Source organism: Sarcophilus harrisii, chromosome 2 (genome assembly GCF_902635505.1).
Source record: "Sarcophilus harrisii chromosome 2, mSarHar1.11, whole genome shotgun sequence".
Lineage (NCBI taxonomy): Eukaryota > Metazoa > Chordata > Mammalia > Dasyuromorphia > Dasyuridae > Sarcophilus > Sarcophilus harrisii.
Genome location: NC_045427.1, coordinates 247,223,625 through 247,238,325, shown reverse-complemented (window position 1 = coordinate 247,238,325; position 14,701 = coordinate 247,223,625). Strand labels below are relative to the sequence as shown.

The 14,701-nt window shown below is 48.4% G+C and overlaps 1 protein-coding gene across 1 annotated transcript; it reads left to right on the top strand.

Annotated features, from left to right (window-relative positions):
• Nucleotides 1-2,147: 2,147 nt before the first annotated feature.
• On the top strand, nt 2,148-14,466 carry ARRDC1 (arrestin domain containing 1). Its single transcript, XM_003757548.4, has 8 exons — nt 2,148-2,464; nt 8,495-8,605; nt 10,868-10,918; nt 11,280-11,434; nt 11,594-11,776; nt 12,086-12,262; nt 12,746-13,178; nt 13,272-14,466. Exons 1-8 carry the CDS (start codon nt 2,347-2,349, stop codon nt 13,334-13,336), a joined length of 1,293 nt encoding a protein of 430 aa, XP_003757596.1. The 5' UTR covers nt 2,148-2,346; the 3' UTR covers nt 13,337-14,466.
• Nucleotides 14,467-14,701: the final 235 nt, after the last annotated feature.

Sequence of the window (14,701 nt, the reverse complement as noted above, 5' to 3'; positions counted from 1 at the left end):
TTTTCTCCTTCCTTCTCTTACCTGCTCCATCCTCAAGACAACAAGCAATTTGATATAGGCTAATCATGCTTAATCCTTTTTTTTTTTTTTTTTTTTTTTTTAAATTTAATAGCCTTTTATTTACAGGATATATACATGGGTAACTTTACAGCATTAACAATTGCCAAACCTCTTGTTCCAATTTTTCACCTCTTCCCCCCCCCCCCACCCCCTCCCCTAAATGGCAGGATGACCAGTAGATGTTAAATATATTAAAATATAACTTAGATACATAATAAGTATACATGACCAAAACATTATTTTGCTGTACAAAAAGAATCAGACTCTGAATTATTGTACAATTAGCTTGTGAAGGAAATCAAAAATGCAGGTGTCATGCTTAATCCTTTTAAAAGACTTCCACATTTGTCATGTTGTGCAAGGAAAATCAGACCAAAAAGGGGGAAAAAACACAAAAAGTAAAAACAATGACAAAAGGATGAAAATATTATGCTTTGATCCATATTCAGTCTCCATAGTTCTCTCTTAGAATTGCAAGTGGATCTTTCCATCACAAGTGTATGGAATTGTCTTGAATAGTTGCATTGTTAAGAAGAGCTAAGTCCATCACAGATCATCACATAATCTTGTTGTTACTGTGCACAATGTTCTCTTGGTTCTGCTCACTTCACTCCGCATCAATTCATTTTAATCTCTCCAGGATTTTCTGAAATCAGCCTACTAAATGAGATATTTGTCAAGAGACTGGCACTGAAATCACCTTGAAGACAGCAACTTTCCTTATTTTGGTCCTTGGATCTCCAGCACCCAGAACAGTGCTTTGCATGTAGTAAGGCTTTAGTAACTGTTGATTTAATGGAAGGGAGTTTCAAGCTTCTTTTTCCTTGGTTCCCGCACATATTCCCAGTTGAGTAGGTCCATGGGAAGTGCTGGTTCAATAGAATTCAGTGGAAGCTATTTGGACAGCACCTCAGACGTGGCTAGCTATTTAATTCCTGGGAAATACTGGTTCTGGGCCAGTGCCCTGATCCCGACACGTTCTGGTTGGCTTCCTCCATGGCCAGACAATGTGGGAAATTTGGCATGATTCAGCAACCTGGTAAAGGTTACCTGGGGATGATCGGTCACAAATCAGTCACATGATTTCATCCGCTTGGGAACAGACGGGACCATGAAGAAAGCAGCTATCGCAGTAGCAGTTCTAAGCCCCCAGCTGATCTAGAGACGGGACTAGTGTCTGGACAGGGTGTGGTTCTTGCACTTTCCCAGGTGTGCTCTTCCTCATTGTCCGCAAATGGCGAGCTTGGCCCATTTTAACCGTAGTCTTCTTGCTCACCTTCCCCCATCCTCCCCCCCACCCCCCTCACCCCCCACAGATCCCCACTCTCAAGGCACACTCGGGACAGCCAGATAAAGGCAGTCAGTTGGTTTCTGGTCTGAGGACTGACAGCAGCTTTCCAGGGACTAGAAAAACCTGAAGAGGGAGAAACACAAATATCTCATACACAGACAGGGGCTGCGACGGGAGGCAGCGCATCACGTTGGGATGGCAAGCAGCGGGGGGTAGGAAGAAGATGCAGAGTTGGGGATGGGGAGAGAGTGGGCAATGGTAATACTGATAGATAGTATTTAGGAGGCATTTTCGTGAAAAGTTCGTGAAAAGCTTTTATAAATATGACTTCATTTGGAACCTCTCAATGCCCTTGAGAAGCAGGTGCTTTTATTATTCCTTATTTTAAGTAAGGTGAAACTGAGGCAAGACAGAGATTAAGTGACCCGCCTAAGGTCACTAGTAAAGAAGTTTGAAACTGGACTGGAGCTCAGATTTTCTTTAGTCCAGATTAAGCACTCTACCCACTGCTGCACTTCGTGATTTGGATTATGAAGGAGACTCCGTCCTGTATGCTTTTCTTCTCCCTTCTAGGAGAGAAGAGCGAGATAAAGAAATGAGATTATTTTAACCTCAGTTTACCGTTCCGGGAAATGGGTACATTATCTCTCGAGACAGGGAGGTCGAATGGGTGGAGCTGCGTCGACTCCTCCTCCCGCCCGGTTCCTTCCTCGGCGATCTTGGCCCCCGCCTCTGTCCCCGCCCTAGTTCTCCTGGCCTAGGAGGGGGCGGGACGGACGGGATGGGGCAGCCCCGGCCCTTTAAGGGGCGGGCACTTGGCTGGGTTCGGGCGTTGTTGGCTGTGCTGGAGCTGAAGCCGGAGTCAGGAGTCAAGAGAAGCCGGAGCAGACGGGGCCGGGCCGGGCCAGGCCAGGGCCTGAGCACGGGACCGGGGTCCCAGGTCCCAGGTCCCAGGTCCCAGGTCCCAGGTCCCAGGTCCCAGGGTGGGCAGGACCATGGGGAAGCTCCAGCTCTTTGAGATCTACCTCAGCAACAGCCGCGTCATCTACAGTCCGGGGGAACCGCTGTCCGGAACTGTGAACCTGCGTCTCGGAGCTGCGCTGCCTTACCGAGGTGAGTGTGGGGCTGGCACGGGGGCCAGGGATGGGGGCACGGCGGAGGACACTTCCCCGGAGCCTCCGGCCAGGGGAGCGTGACAGACAAGTGTTTTCCCAGGCCCCGGGCGCTAGAGACTCACCTCTCTCCCTCCCACCTCCTATTAACCCGCGACCGCCTCTCCCTGCTTGTATGTGTACGCGCGCGCGTGTGCGTGTGTGTGTGTCTCTGTGTGTGTGTGTGTCTGTCTGTGTGTGTGTGTGTCTCTGTGTGCGTGTGTGTGTGTGTGTGTGGTGTAGGGACTTCGGCTAGGAAACTGTTCAGGTTCCTTCTTTTTGGATGCTTGAGAGAGAAAGGACTTCCCCCTCCCCCGAGACCAGCCCTCCCGAGTCACCTGTGAAGCCTCCCACTCGAGACCAAGATTCCCTTCTCCCTTTGAACCTTCCTTTAGCCGCAGCCCAAGCCAGGGCTTGGGATGTACTTCTCACTGTTCTCATTGGCCCATCTCCTGAGATGTCTTATATCCAAGCCTGGGCACTAGAACCAGCTACATTGGGACCCATAGACCTACTGAAGGTCCTGGCCAGGCTTTCCCCCTCTCTGGAATCGCCCTTCCTGAGCCAAGGCCCTCAGGGCTGGGGCTGGGCTTGGATTTCCCTCCCGGCGAGGGCCCAGGCCCTGGTGCTAGGTCATTTCCCTCTCCTCAGAACATTGGCGCCTCCAAGTTCTGGCCTTGCCTGGCTCGGCTTCCCCCAGTCTACTGGCCAGCTGTATAATCTCCATGGTTACCACGGGCCTGCTGGGAAGGTGGGGTCATCCCTGGGGAAGCTGCTTGGCCACTGGGTTTTCTGAAGCAGGTTCCAGGTTTCCAGGAGGGAGCCTGGCTCTGAGTGACTGGACTTTCCCAGAGCAGGAACTGATAAGTTAATAACTTACCTGCTGAGGTATGTGTGTGGGAGAGATAAAATAAAGAACAAACTTTTCTCAGCTCCAAAGGATGTTTGGAACAAAGTTTGCTTACTTGCTTCAGAAGGGGGGAAATTCTGCCCTGGGCATCAAGCCAGACTAAATGTTATGAACCCCACAGTCTTAGACTGTAACTCGGCTGGGACAGTAGGGGATCTGTGCTGTGCTGCAGATGAGGAAGGGACTAAGCATTTATCTAGAACTTGCTTTTTTGTTTTTTTAAACAAATAGCTCATTTGGTCTTCATAACCACTCCAAGACTCTATTGTTATCTTCCCTTTAAAGTTGAGGAGACTGAGGCAAATAGAGGTTTAGGGTAAGACGACTGGTAACTGTCAGAGGTTGAGTTCAATGATTCTAATCTAATAGTTCTAATCTAATGGTTCCCTTGGGTACAAGGAGGTATGAAACTGACCATCAGGCTTGATTTTAGGCCTACAAGAGACTTAAACGAGTTACTAAGAGAAAGTGTTCAGGACTTTGGGGACTTGAATAGGAACACTAGGAGGAGTGGGGGAGGGGAATAGAAGTGCTCATTCTCATGGACCTATCCTCGGATTAGAGTAGAACAATAAAAGATCTTAAATTTTTACAGAGGGGAAAAAAAAATTATATACATCCTATGAAGCTAGGTTTAGATTTGGGAAGGACAGCCTCAGTCTCTTTAAAGATGAGAAATTTGATTGCCAGAAAGGTCCAGTGATTTGCCTGAAACTACATGAGTAGAATTCAAATATCAGATCTGTGATTCAAGATTTAGGATCTTCTCTCTCCTCCCCTCCTCTCCCCAAGACTTTAATAGACCAAAGAGCCCCAGGATGGAGCCCTGGGTGATAGACAACATTGAAAGGCAACAAGAAATGAGAAGACAGAATGAGACCAAGAAGTAATTGGAGAAAGATCTGCATGATCTAGAAGTCTTTAGTGTCTTAATAGCCGTCTCCCCTATTTATCCTTTTTACAGATAGGATTTTTAGCCTCATAAAAAGCCACTTAGACATTAAAAAGACTTCCTACCCCCTCTACCTCATTTCTGCCTTTCTTAAGACTTCAGAGTTCCCCTGGGGCAGGATCTTGGAATTCCTTCCATGGGGAAGAAAGAATCAATATAATAGCCATCTAAGTACTATAGGGTTTTATCTGGGCTTCAGTCCTTTTCCTTCATCTTTTGTAAGCCAAACGAGTCAAGGATAAAAGGAAGAGGTTGTGAGTTCCTTCCTACCCCTTAGAACAGGGCCTCTCAGTCTGGGGTACCTCTAGTCTTTCTGTGAATCAGACAGGAAAAGGGGTTGGTTTTAAGATGGGGCCTCTTCTCCCCCCTTTGTGAAAAGAAGCTTCTGAGGGCAGGGGTTGGAACTGGGATTTCTCGGGGTTCTCAGTTGCTAGGCCTTGCTTCGGCCCCTCCTCCACTCCTATGACCCTGAGTGGAGCTGGGCTCCCTGACTCTGCCTGGAACCTCAGCATACACTGGGACCATGGCTGCTGGGATCGGAAACCTGCCCGGTAACAGCGAAGAAAGCTCCCTTTGTGGGCCAGGAAACCAAAGTCTGACGAGCTCCTTGGCCTGGTCAGCCCATGTCTGAGTAGAGGGTTGTTCTGAAATACTGAGCTAGATCTCCTCCTAGAAGACCAAGAAGCAGTGGGTTTGAGGAGGGATGCAGTGGGTGAGCAGAGAGGCTTCTTCAGCGGCTTTGAAACAGTGGCTCTGAAACAGCCTGGATCCTCTGCCTCTGGTTTGCCCTGGCATGGGTCAGGGACAGGGTCATAAGTGACAGGCCACTAGGGATGGATGGCAAGTACTTCACTGGCCCTCATCCAACTGTTCTTGAACCTTGGCCCTCCGCCCTCAGCTGGGGAGAGAACCGAAGAGGCTTCTAAAATATTCATGGACCATAGAAATGGAGTCTGAGGGAGGAGTGCCTGGGACTGAGCTGACAGGCTGTTTCTAGGTTTCCTAACTCCTGGAAGAAGGTAGATGAGAGCCAGGTATACAGCCTGGGATTCAGTGACTGCCCAGAGCAGAAAGGGACCTTGCACTACATACACTGCCGGGGCTGCAACCTTTGGGCTAATGGGAAGTCCTTGATGGGGAACCAGGGAGAAGGGGTCCAGGAAAGGATGGCGATTCTGGAGGCAGTGGAGGTTAGGGTGAGTGCTGAAGGGGGAAGGGGAAATCTGCCGGTACACCTGGTAAACAAAAGACTCAGAGCTGTCTCCTTTAAATAGCACACTTCCTGGTATGCCTAGGCCTGGGCGTGTAGAGTATAAATTTCTGCTACCTGTCAGAGCACCCCTTCCTCTTGAGGCCTTCCTCCTAGGAACTCTGGGGTGGGGCAGGGAATTAGGTAGGAGCTACCTTAGTCTTAACGTGGGGACACCTTGGACTTTTTATCTTGTATAAACTCAGCCCAAACTCAAAGACAATGGTTTTTTTGGAGGGAAAGGGGGATGGAGTGGAGATAGCTTTTCATCTCAAGCTAATCAGTGTTGACTGGGGAGGATTTGTCTTAGTGTTTTAGTCTCACTGTGCTGACTCCCTCCCAATACCCCCTACTGCCCCTCCCTGGTCCTATGTTAGCTCAGACAGGTCGGACCACATTCTTCCAGTGAGAGGGCTCTGGTTCCCCTCTTTGAGGGAGTTTGCTTGCACAGCCTCCCTTGTAGGCTGATTTGCTTGATCTGTGGGGGAGACCCTGGAGCCCAGTTGGATGATAAGGCCTGAGGGCTTTTCCCTGTTTCTGTAGTTCACCTTTGCTTTGAGTTCTGGCCAGCCCTCCTGGTCAGGTTGAGTGGGTTATAGCCAAGACAAGTTCAAATTTCTGAAGTGTGTCCCTATGGCTTGTTGGAGACAGTAAGAAAGAGGGTCTTCATTGCTTGGGAAAGAGCCTGATGATTCCGATAATTCGGGCTCCAAAATCTATATATTTTTGTTGAGTCACTTCCTTTGTCTAGGAATCAGTTCCTTTATTTGTAAATAAGGGGAGGGATGTGGAGGAACAGAACAAAGGTTCTCTGACTAGGGGTTCATAAATTGTTCTGTCTCGGTTTAGCATCTGGTTTCTTCTGATCCCAAATAAAGACAGATTAGGAGCCCATCTCTATTCTCCTTATCCTTCCCTGTTGTCTGATATAAGCAGTGTATGTCTTAAGGCTTAAGCAAAGGCTCTTAATAATAAACTCAGGGAAGGGGCTTGACTTCGGGAGGAAGGGGGTGGAGAGGAGGGGAGAGGGGGGAGGGGGGCTGTAATTAAAACTTTAGGCCATAACTACTCTAGGGCCTTGGCTGGGAAATAGGGGGCAATTGTACTTTAGAATTTTCTCAGGATGGAGGGGATTGAAAATGGGGAGACATTTGGGGAAATAGACAATTTGGGGCTGCATAAGGAAGAAGGAAGTGGTTATAGGTATTCATAATTCTACCCTACCCCCAACCTGTACTCAGGAGTACTAGCAAGGCCACAAGAATGACAGAGCTAAGTACCACCGCATATGTTTCAGAACACGGGCTCTAACTCTTACTCCTCCTCTCAGGTCAGTCATACTCAGTAATAGGTTCCTTTGTGAGAAAATATTTTCTGAGCCCTTAACTTCTTCAGCCTTCACTTTTTAAAGGCAGGGATTCTTTTTAAAAATTTATTAGTTTTTGACATTTCCTTTTATAAGATTTTAATTTAATTTCCATTTTTTTCTTCCTCCCCAAGATAGTAAGCCATCTAATATAGGTTATATATGCGTTTTCTTAACCCTCTTCCCCCTCCCCCAAAACAGGGAAATCTGATATAGGTTATATAGGTTATATATGTACAATCTTATTAAACATTTCTGTATTAGTCATCTTGTGAAAGAAGAATTGGAACAAAAGGGGAAAAAACAAGGAAAAAAATAACTAAAAAAACAAAAAGAAAAGAGTATGCTTCAATCTGCCTTCAGATTCTATCAGTTCTTTCTCTGGATGTGGATAGCCTTCTCTATCATCAGTCCCTTAGAAATGTCTTAGATCATTGTATCTAAGAACAGCAAAATCTGGCATGGTTGGTCATCACATAATCTTGCTATTAGTGTGTACAAGGTTCTCCTGGTTCTGCTCAATTCACTCAGGATCAGGTCATTCTAGGCTTTTCTGAAATCAACCTGCTCATCATTTTTTATAGAACAATAATATTCCATTACATTCATATACCATAACTTACTTAGTCATTCCCCAATTTCCAGTTCTCTGTCACCGAGTTCTATAAAAATAGTTGTCTCTGAGTTCTATAAAAATTTTTGTACTTTTCCTTTTCCTTTTTTTTTTTAAATGAAGTCTTTGGGGTACAGACCTAGTAGAGTAGAGGTATTACTAGGTTAGAATGTATGCACAATTTTATTGTCCTTTGGTCATAGCTCCAAATGGCTCTCCAAAATGTTTGGATTAGTTCCCAACTCCACCAACAATGCATTAGTGTTCCAATGTTAAGGCAGGGATCCTTAACCTGGGTTGGATAGATATTGAGGGGGGGTGGTGTTTCCATGAATTTTGATGAAGAAAAGTTACATTTATTTTCACTCGACCTAACTGAAATTTAGCTTTTTCTTTATGAATATAGGTAACACTCTAAGAAGGAATCCCCATAGGCTACACTAGATTGTTAAAGGGGACCATGACTAAGAATCCCAGTTTTAAGGGCTATCCCCATTTCACTAATGAACTTTAAGCACCATCAGGGGGTAGTCTAAGGTGGGGATTCTGGCTTAATGCTGTGTCTATGGAAGCCTCAGACTTTCAAGGCTAAAGGCAAGTAGCGTCTAAGCTGTCTTCTTTCTGGTTTCATGCTGGTTCTTGGCTATCTCCAGCCTAGGGCTGGAGGTAACCAAGGTCTTGCCCTTGAGAGGACTTCTTTGGAGAGCAGCATGTCCAAGAAAGTGTTGAAAGAGGTAAACTGAGAATGAGGGACAACCTTGGCACAAGATTTTTGGTGGCATATCTTGCCTCAAGATTCTAGGCAGTTTTTGTGCTTTTCAGGAAAAGGCAAGAGGTATTACGGGGGTTTTGGAGAGGATTATAGTTCCCTTATCATTTCTCAAGTATATGTGGTATTTTAGCCATCAGGGTGACCTGCATAGGATCCTGTGGAGTGTCCAGCAAGGCCAATGATACTTCATGGACAGTGGAAGAAGCATATTTCAACAGTACATTGTCCCTGGCTGACAAAGGTAAGCAGGAGCCCACCCACAGAATTAATCCAGGAATCCTTGGATGGTGTAGAGCAGAGGTCCTCAAACTACGGCCGTGGGCCAGGTGCAGCAGCTGAGGACGTTTATTCCCCTCACCCAGAGCTAATGAAATTTCTTTATTTAAAGGCCCACAAAACAAGTTTTTGTTTTTACTATAGTCTGGCCCTCCAACAGTCTGAGGGACAGTGAACTGGCCCCCTATTTAAAAAGTTTGAGGACCCCTGGTGTAGAGTGATGGCATGGGGATCAAAGGCCAACAATTTGGATCTCAGATGTAGAGAAGCTGGATCCTTAGGCCATTGGGAACTAATTTGTGAAGAGGAGTCAAGGACCTGACAGGAAAGGGTAGGAGGCCCTGTGGGAAATTGTTCTGAGAAGTCTGAGAAGGAAAAAGAAACCAAAAATGAAGGTGTTAGAGATTGGTGGTACTGGGCGTGGCTGAGCTCTAGGTGGGTGAGTTTTCTATCTTAAATGTCCCTAGTTGAATGACCCATAGCTTGGAGAACCATGTCCTTTCTTGAGCCTGTTCTGTAAGTCCTACCAAAGGTAGGCATGAACAATGTTCCCCAGAAGATTTACTCACAGTTCCTTGTCTTCCCAGAAAGGCTTGCGATCCATCCTGTGCTTACTTGGGATTAGATCCAATTGTCCTTTCTCTGGTACTTATTTAGCTCTCAGCTCTCCCCTCTTCTCTCTCTCTCTAAATTCGTTTCATCCTCTTCCAACATGGAGTTTCCTTGAGCCATGAAAAGAGATGTTCTCATTCAAACTTTAGCTTGGCTGGACCTTGATCTTCAGGCTATACCAGATCTGAGTCTGCCTCTGAGTAATGTCTTGATTTTTTGGGCAGTGAAAATTCCATTTGGATGAATAAACAATCTCTTCCCCTCTCTTGATCTCTGAGTAGCCCCTGTGAAATGGTGATCATTCCAGTACTTCCTTCCAGGAATGTTGTAAAGAGGAAGAATCAAAAAATGTCACATGGGAGTAATTGAGGTCCAGTGAGTAGAAGCTGTTAATCCACTGGATGAGAGGAACCCAAAAGTATTTGACAAGCTAGAATGTTGAGCCAAATATAATAAGATAATCATTTATAATAAATGATTGGGGCAGCTAGGTGGTACAGTAGGAGCACTGACCCTGGACTCAGGAAGATCTGAATTCATAGTGAATGAATGACCTTAGATACTAGTTATATGATGTTGGGCTAGTCATCGAACCCTCCCCAAATTCCTGTGTTTAGGTTAAAATCCACTGCCAAGTATTATGAGATTGGGAAGGAGTAGTTAGACTATAGTTTATATGGGAAAATATCGAGCTTTCAATTTCAATATACAGGACTTAAGGATGATAATTTCTGGAGGACATAATTGTCTTCAGGTATTTTGAAGGGCTATCACATGGAAGAGATTATTAATTAACTGCTAGACCCCAGACATCAGATCTCAGAGCAATTTGTAAAGCCAGAAATCCACTCAATAAAAGAGAAAAACAATGTTGAACTATTTTATAAATGATTTCCTCATTACTAGTCTTCAAGTAGAGCCTAGATAAATCACTTCTCAGAAATATTAGAGGGAATTCCTGCTCATGTTTTGGTTGGATTCGATGTATTTTGAATTTAGGATTCTGGATGTTGCCCACAGCAGTTACATCCCAGGTGGTCTGGCTTCCAGCTGGAGGAGGACTAGATCCATTCTAGACTAGATTCCAACCCTAGGAATGAGGTTTCCTAGGATATCATGCATTGCTCTTTGAGAGAGCCCTTTCCTTACCTATCAAGGGCAGGGATTCATCTCTCTGCAGTTGTTCTCCTGTGGGTGTGAAAGAGCATGGTATAAGTATTAGACAGCCACCTTGGAGTCCACCAGGCCCTGAATTCGTGTCCTGCCCTGAGTCAGATTGGCTGTGTGGCCAAGGGCAGATCACTCACCTTCTCACCTTCCCAGGAACCATTCTAAGACTGTTAGAGCTGACGTGTGGGCCAGAGGGGCGGCGTTTCTGTACCATTACCTCCCCAGAGATCCACACTAACCCTAAAGGTGGGGATCTTGGGCCGCGCTGCAGTGAAGCTGTGGGCCCTTCCCTCGGGCCACAGGAGCTTCTTCTGGTTCCCAGTGTCTTTGATGTTCAGCCCCAACTAATCCCAGAGAGGGGAAATGGGTTCCGCCCTGGCAATCTGCCCCAGCATCTGGGCCCATGACAAGGCCTTCCTTCTCACCAACTGCCTTGCTTCTGCAGGAACCTTATCTCCTGGAGAACATGCCTTCCCCTTCCAGTTCCTGTTGCCAAGTAAGTTGCACCTGACCTCATCCCTGTTCCTCCTCTGGGGGTATTCTTGTTCACCTGACCAGAGAACCCCCTGGACATGTCCAGAACGTATGCTTTACACAGATACACGGGAGAAAATCTTGGTTGGGGGGGGGAACCCCCCAAAGGAGCCATTTGGAGAGAAGGGTTTGTTTAGGAGAGGAGTGTTTTATTCTCTGCCTTTCCCTAGCCTATGGCCCGTTGCCCACTCATTCCTTTTGGATTTGGAGGTTTCATTTCTAGCTTGTGTTCTTGATCTGCCAAGCTCTGGCCTGTCCCATGCCACAAGATGCCATGTTCTTCCCTGTGCTCATAGTCCCTTGTGCTCTCCTCTCTGCCCCAGCCACAGCACCCACATCTTTCGAGGGGCCCTTTGGGAAGATTGTGCACCAGCTGCGGGCTGTGATTGACACCCCTCGCTTCTCCAAGGATCACAAATGCAGCCGTATCTTCTACATCCTCAATCCCTTAAACCTCAACACTCTTCCAGACATCGAGGTGTGGCCTTGTCTGTGGGAGACAGAAGGCTTGGGGCTCTGGGGTGGGGTGGTCGGGGAGAGGTGGGCTAGCCCTGGGGGTTGGGCCTGAGGGATCAGACAGACCATTCCCAGAGACTCCTGTCCTTGGAATAACCTCATCTTTATCTGTGTGCAACAGCAACCCAATGAGGCCACGACCACCAAGAAGTTCTCTTACAAGTTGGTAAAGAGTGGGAGTGTCATTCTCACTGCAAGCACCGACCTCAGGGGCTACGTGGTGGGTCAGGCGGTCCAGCTCCGGGCAGATATTGATAACCAGTCTGGCAAGGACACGGGGCCCGTGGTGGCCAGTCTTCTGCAGGTCAGTAGCCCGCCGCCATGCCCAATCCCACAGACTCTTTCTCCTCCCCTATTGACTCCTCCATCCCAGGAGGGTGGGTCTTCCTTTGTCCATGGCCTTATCCTATCCCTCAGTCGCACAAACCCTCTCCCCAGAATTCTTGGACAAGAGTAGTCAGGTGCATGGGGGTGTTCCTTGTGACAGCTCCACCTCCAGGGAGTTCAATGATGGGGAAACAAACAAGAGGAAGACTAAGGTTAAGGCCTCAGTCTTTGCCCGGTTATGGAGTTCTTGGGACCCTTCACAAAGTCTGTTTTCCCTGCCTCCCAGAAAGTATCGTACAAGGCCAAGCGCTGGATCTACGATCTCCGGACAATCGCAGAAGTTGAAGGCTCAGGGGTGAAGGCCTGGAAGCGGGCCGAGTGGCGGGAACAGATCTTGGTGCCTGCTCTGCCGCAGTCAGTGTTGCCTGGCTGTAGCCTCATCCACATAGACTACTTCATCCAGGTGTGGGGCTCTGATGCCTAGGAAACCTTGTTTTGAGGCCCTTGAACTCCTTGATTTCTCTAGGGTCCCTGGCTCTTTTGGGGTCCCATTTCCCCAAAGTTTTCTCTTTCCATTCCCTCCCCTAGTATAGCCTGGTCCCTTTACCTTTTCTGGACAACTTCTCTTTCTGGAAACTGCACTTTTCTAGTCCCCAGTTCTTGTCCCTGCCTTAACTGAGAGGGGGCTTCCTAGAAGGCATCCTTATCTTGGGGGAGGAGTGTATGTGGAATCTGGTGGGATAGTTTAATTTCTGGGTCCCTCCTGACTTGTGGGGACTAGGCTGGGGGGGATACCTGTAGCTTAGTGGGAAGGTAAACTTTCAGCATGGGCTTAATTCCTTTGTGCTAGAGGGCCCGAGGCCAGGGAATGGGTGGGGGTTTTGTCTGACCATCCTAGAGAAGGCTTGGGAGAACTGTTCTTCACTCCATTTTCTGTGCCCCCCAGGTCTCACTGAAGGCACCCGAAGCAACAGTGAACCTACCCCTTTTCATCGGCAACATTGCAGTGAATAGCCCTCCTCTGAGTACTGGCCTTTGCCTGTCCGGGCTTCCACCCCCCCTGGTGCCCACTGCGCCACCCGAGGACTTGGACACGGCGGCCAGTGGGCCTTGTCCTGTGGCCCATGTCTCCCTCCCTACCAAGAGCCATTCCCAGCAGCAGCAACCGTCTGCAAGGCCCTTCAGCTACATGGCTGGCCCGAGCTCTCCGGAGGCCGAGCCAGGGCCCGAAGAGGGCTCCCCTGGCCGCCGGCAGCCGCCCCTCTGCTTGTCCACTGGTGCCACTGTTCCCTACTTTGCGGAAGGCCCTGTGGTACCTATGCCTACTGCCAGCAACCTGATCTTGCCACCGGAGTACAGCACATGGGACTATCCCTACGGTGAGTGGGACCTTGCCGGGGACCTGGGGCTGGCTGGTGAGGAGGGAGAGCCGGGTGCTTGGGCCTGACTGCTTTCCGTTTCTTTCTAAGCAGAGGCCCCCCCCTCCTATGAACAGAGCTGCAGCAGTGCCAACCCAGGCTTGAGCAATGGGAACTGACTTGTGGACGCTTCAGCCCATCTAGGGGGCCTCCCAAGGCCCTTGTCTCCGGTCAAGTCTCCTGTCCTGGGAAGAGGAGGAAGGTTTGGCCTGGAGGGATGAGCCCCTACTCCCTCGGGGCATCTGACCTCTGACTTTGTATCTCCTTGGAGAGTCCCCCCATGCCTTAAACCCTGGCCTCTCTGTCTGGCCCCTGGGGCTATGTATTCTGTGGTCCTGGGGCTCCAGTCATACTGTGTACCCCCATTTCCCAGGTAGGCTCTAGGGCCCAAGAAGGGCTGCCATCCTACTTGGCTCCAGTGCAGGGAGGGCCGATTTGTCCAAGGGCAGGGTCGTCTTATTCCCAGGACTCAATCACTCTGGGGAAACTTTCATTGACTCTCCCTCTTGTGCCTTTTCTTCTGGGCTCTTGTTGGGTAAGTTAATCTCACTGCTGACTTCCTCGGAGAGTGGGAAGAGCTCTGCTGACATTCTAATATGGCCAGGGTCTGTCCTCTGTGCAACCAGAGCTGGGGCAGGAGACCCCAGAGGGTAGTTGTACCTTCCTGTCCCCAGGTGGGACTAGGGAGAGAACTGGGCTGGCTATCCACTGTTTTCCCTGTAACCTGTAACTTCCCTCCCCTCGACTAATACACACGCTGGTGCTCATCGCTTTCTCCCTTTCAGACTGAGGTTTCCCTTGGGAGCCTCTCCCGGGGCATGCTTAGGATATGGTGGCCTGTTTCCTAGTGTCTAGGAGAACCAGCAGCACCCTGGTGACCTGTTACCCAGAAACCCTGGCCTTTGTCTTCGGGCAGCATCGGGCTCAGTGAATTTTGGCTCCAGTCTGGCCAATGCCTCTTTTAAGCCCATGTTATGCAAGAGGTTGCTTGGCAGATTAGCTCCTGGCTCAAACTGGTCTTACCCTTAAGGAAGGCTTTAGGAGCTGTTGGGAGTCCTGTTACTTCCCATCTTTTAATGGCTCCGTTTTATTCAGCCCCCTCCTCCCCTTCCTGTTTCTTCAGGTATTTATTGATAAGCATACACCCTCCCCCCCCTCCCCCCCCCCCCCCACATACACTGACAAACACACTTCCTTCCAGCCTCGGAGGCATGAAAATCTACATGTAAATAAAGTTTTTGTTTTGTAATACTGTATATTCATTATAACTTGTGCAGATGAAGGTTTGTTTACATGATCATCCTTCCTCTCTGTGTTCTCCTCCACAGCTTCCTTATTTCTTACCTTCATTGCCCTCTCTCTTTGGGATTGGGATGGATAATTGTCCCACAGTTTTGGAACTTGGCGTTTGAAAATATACAAGAGAATCAGAAGACAAAAAAGCTATCACCTATCATATTCCAGACCAGGGTTGCGGGATGGCA

Bases quoted from the DNA above. Each gene is read 5' to 3' on its own strand.
- ARRDC1 (XM_003757548.4), top strand. From the start codon at position 2,347: ATGGGGAAGCTCCAGCTCTTTGAGATCTACCTCAGCAACAGCCGCGTC. The intron at 2,465-8,494 runs GTGAGTGTGGGG...GTGGTATTTTAG, and splicing joins AGCTGCGCTGCCTTACCGAG to CCATCAGGGTGACCTGCATA. The intron at 8,606-10,867 runs GTAAGCAGGAGC...TTGCTTCTGCAG, and splicing joins ATTGTCCCTGGCTGACAAAG to GAACCTTATCTCCTGGAGAA.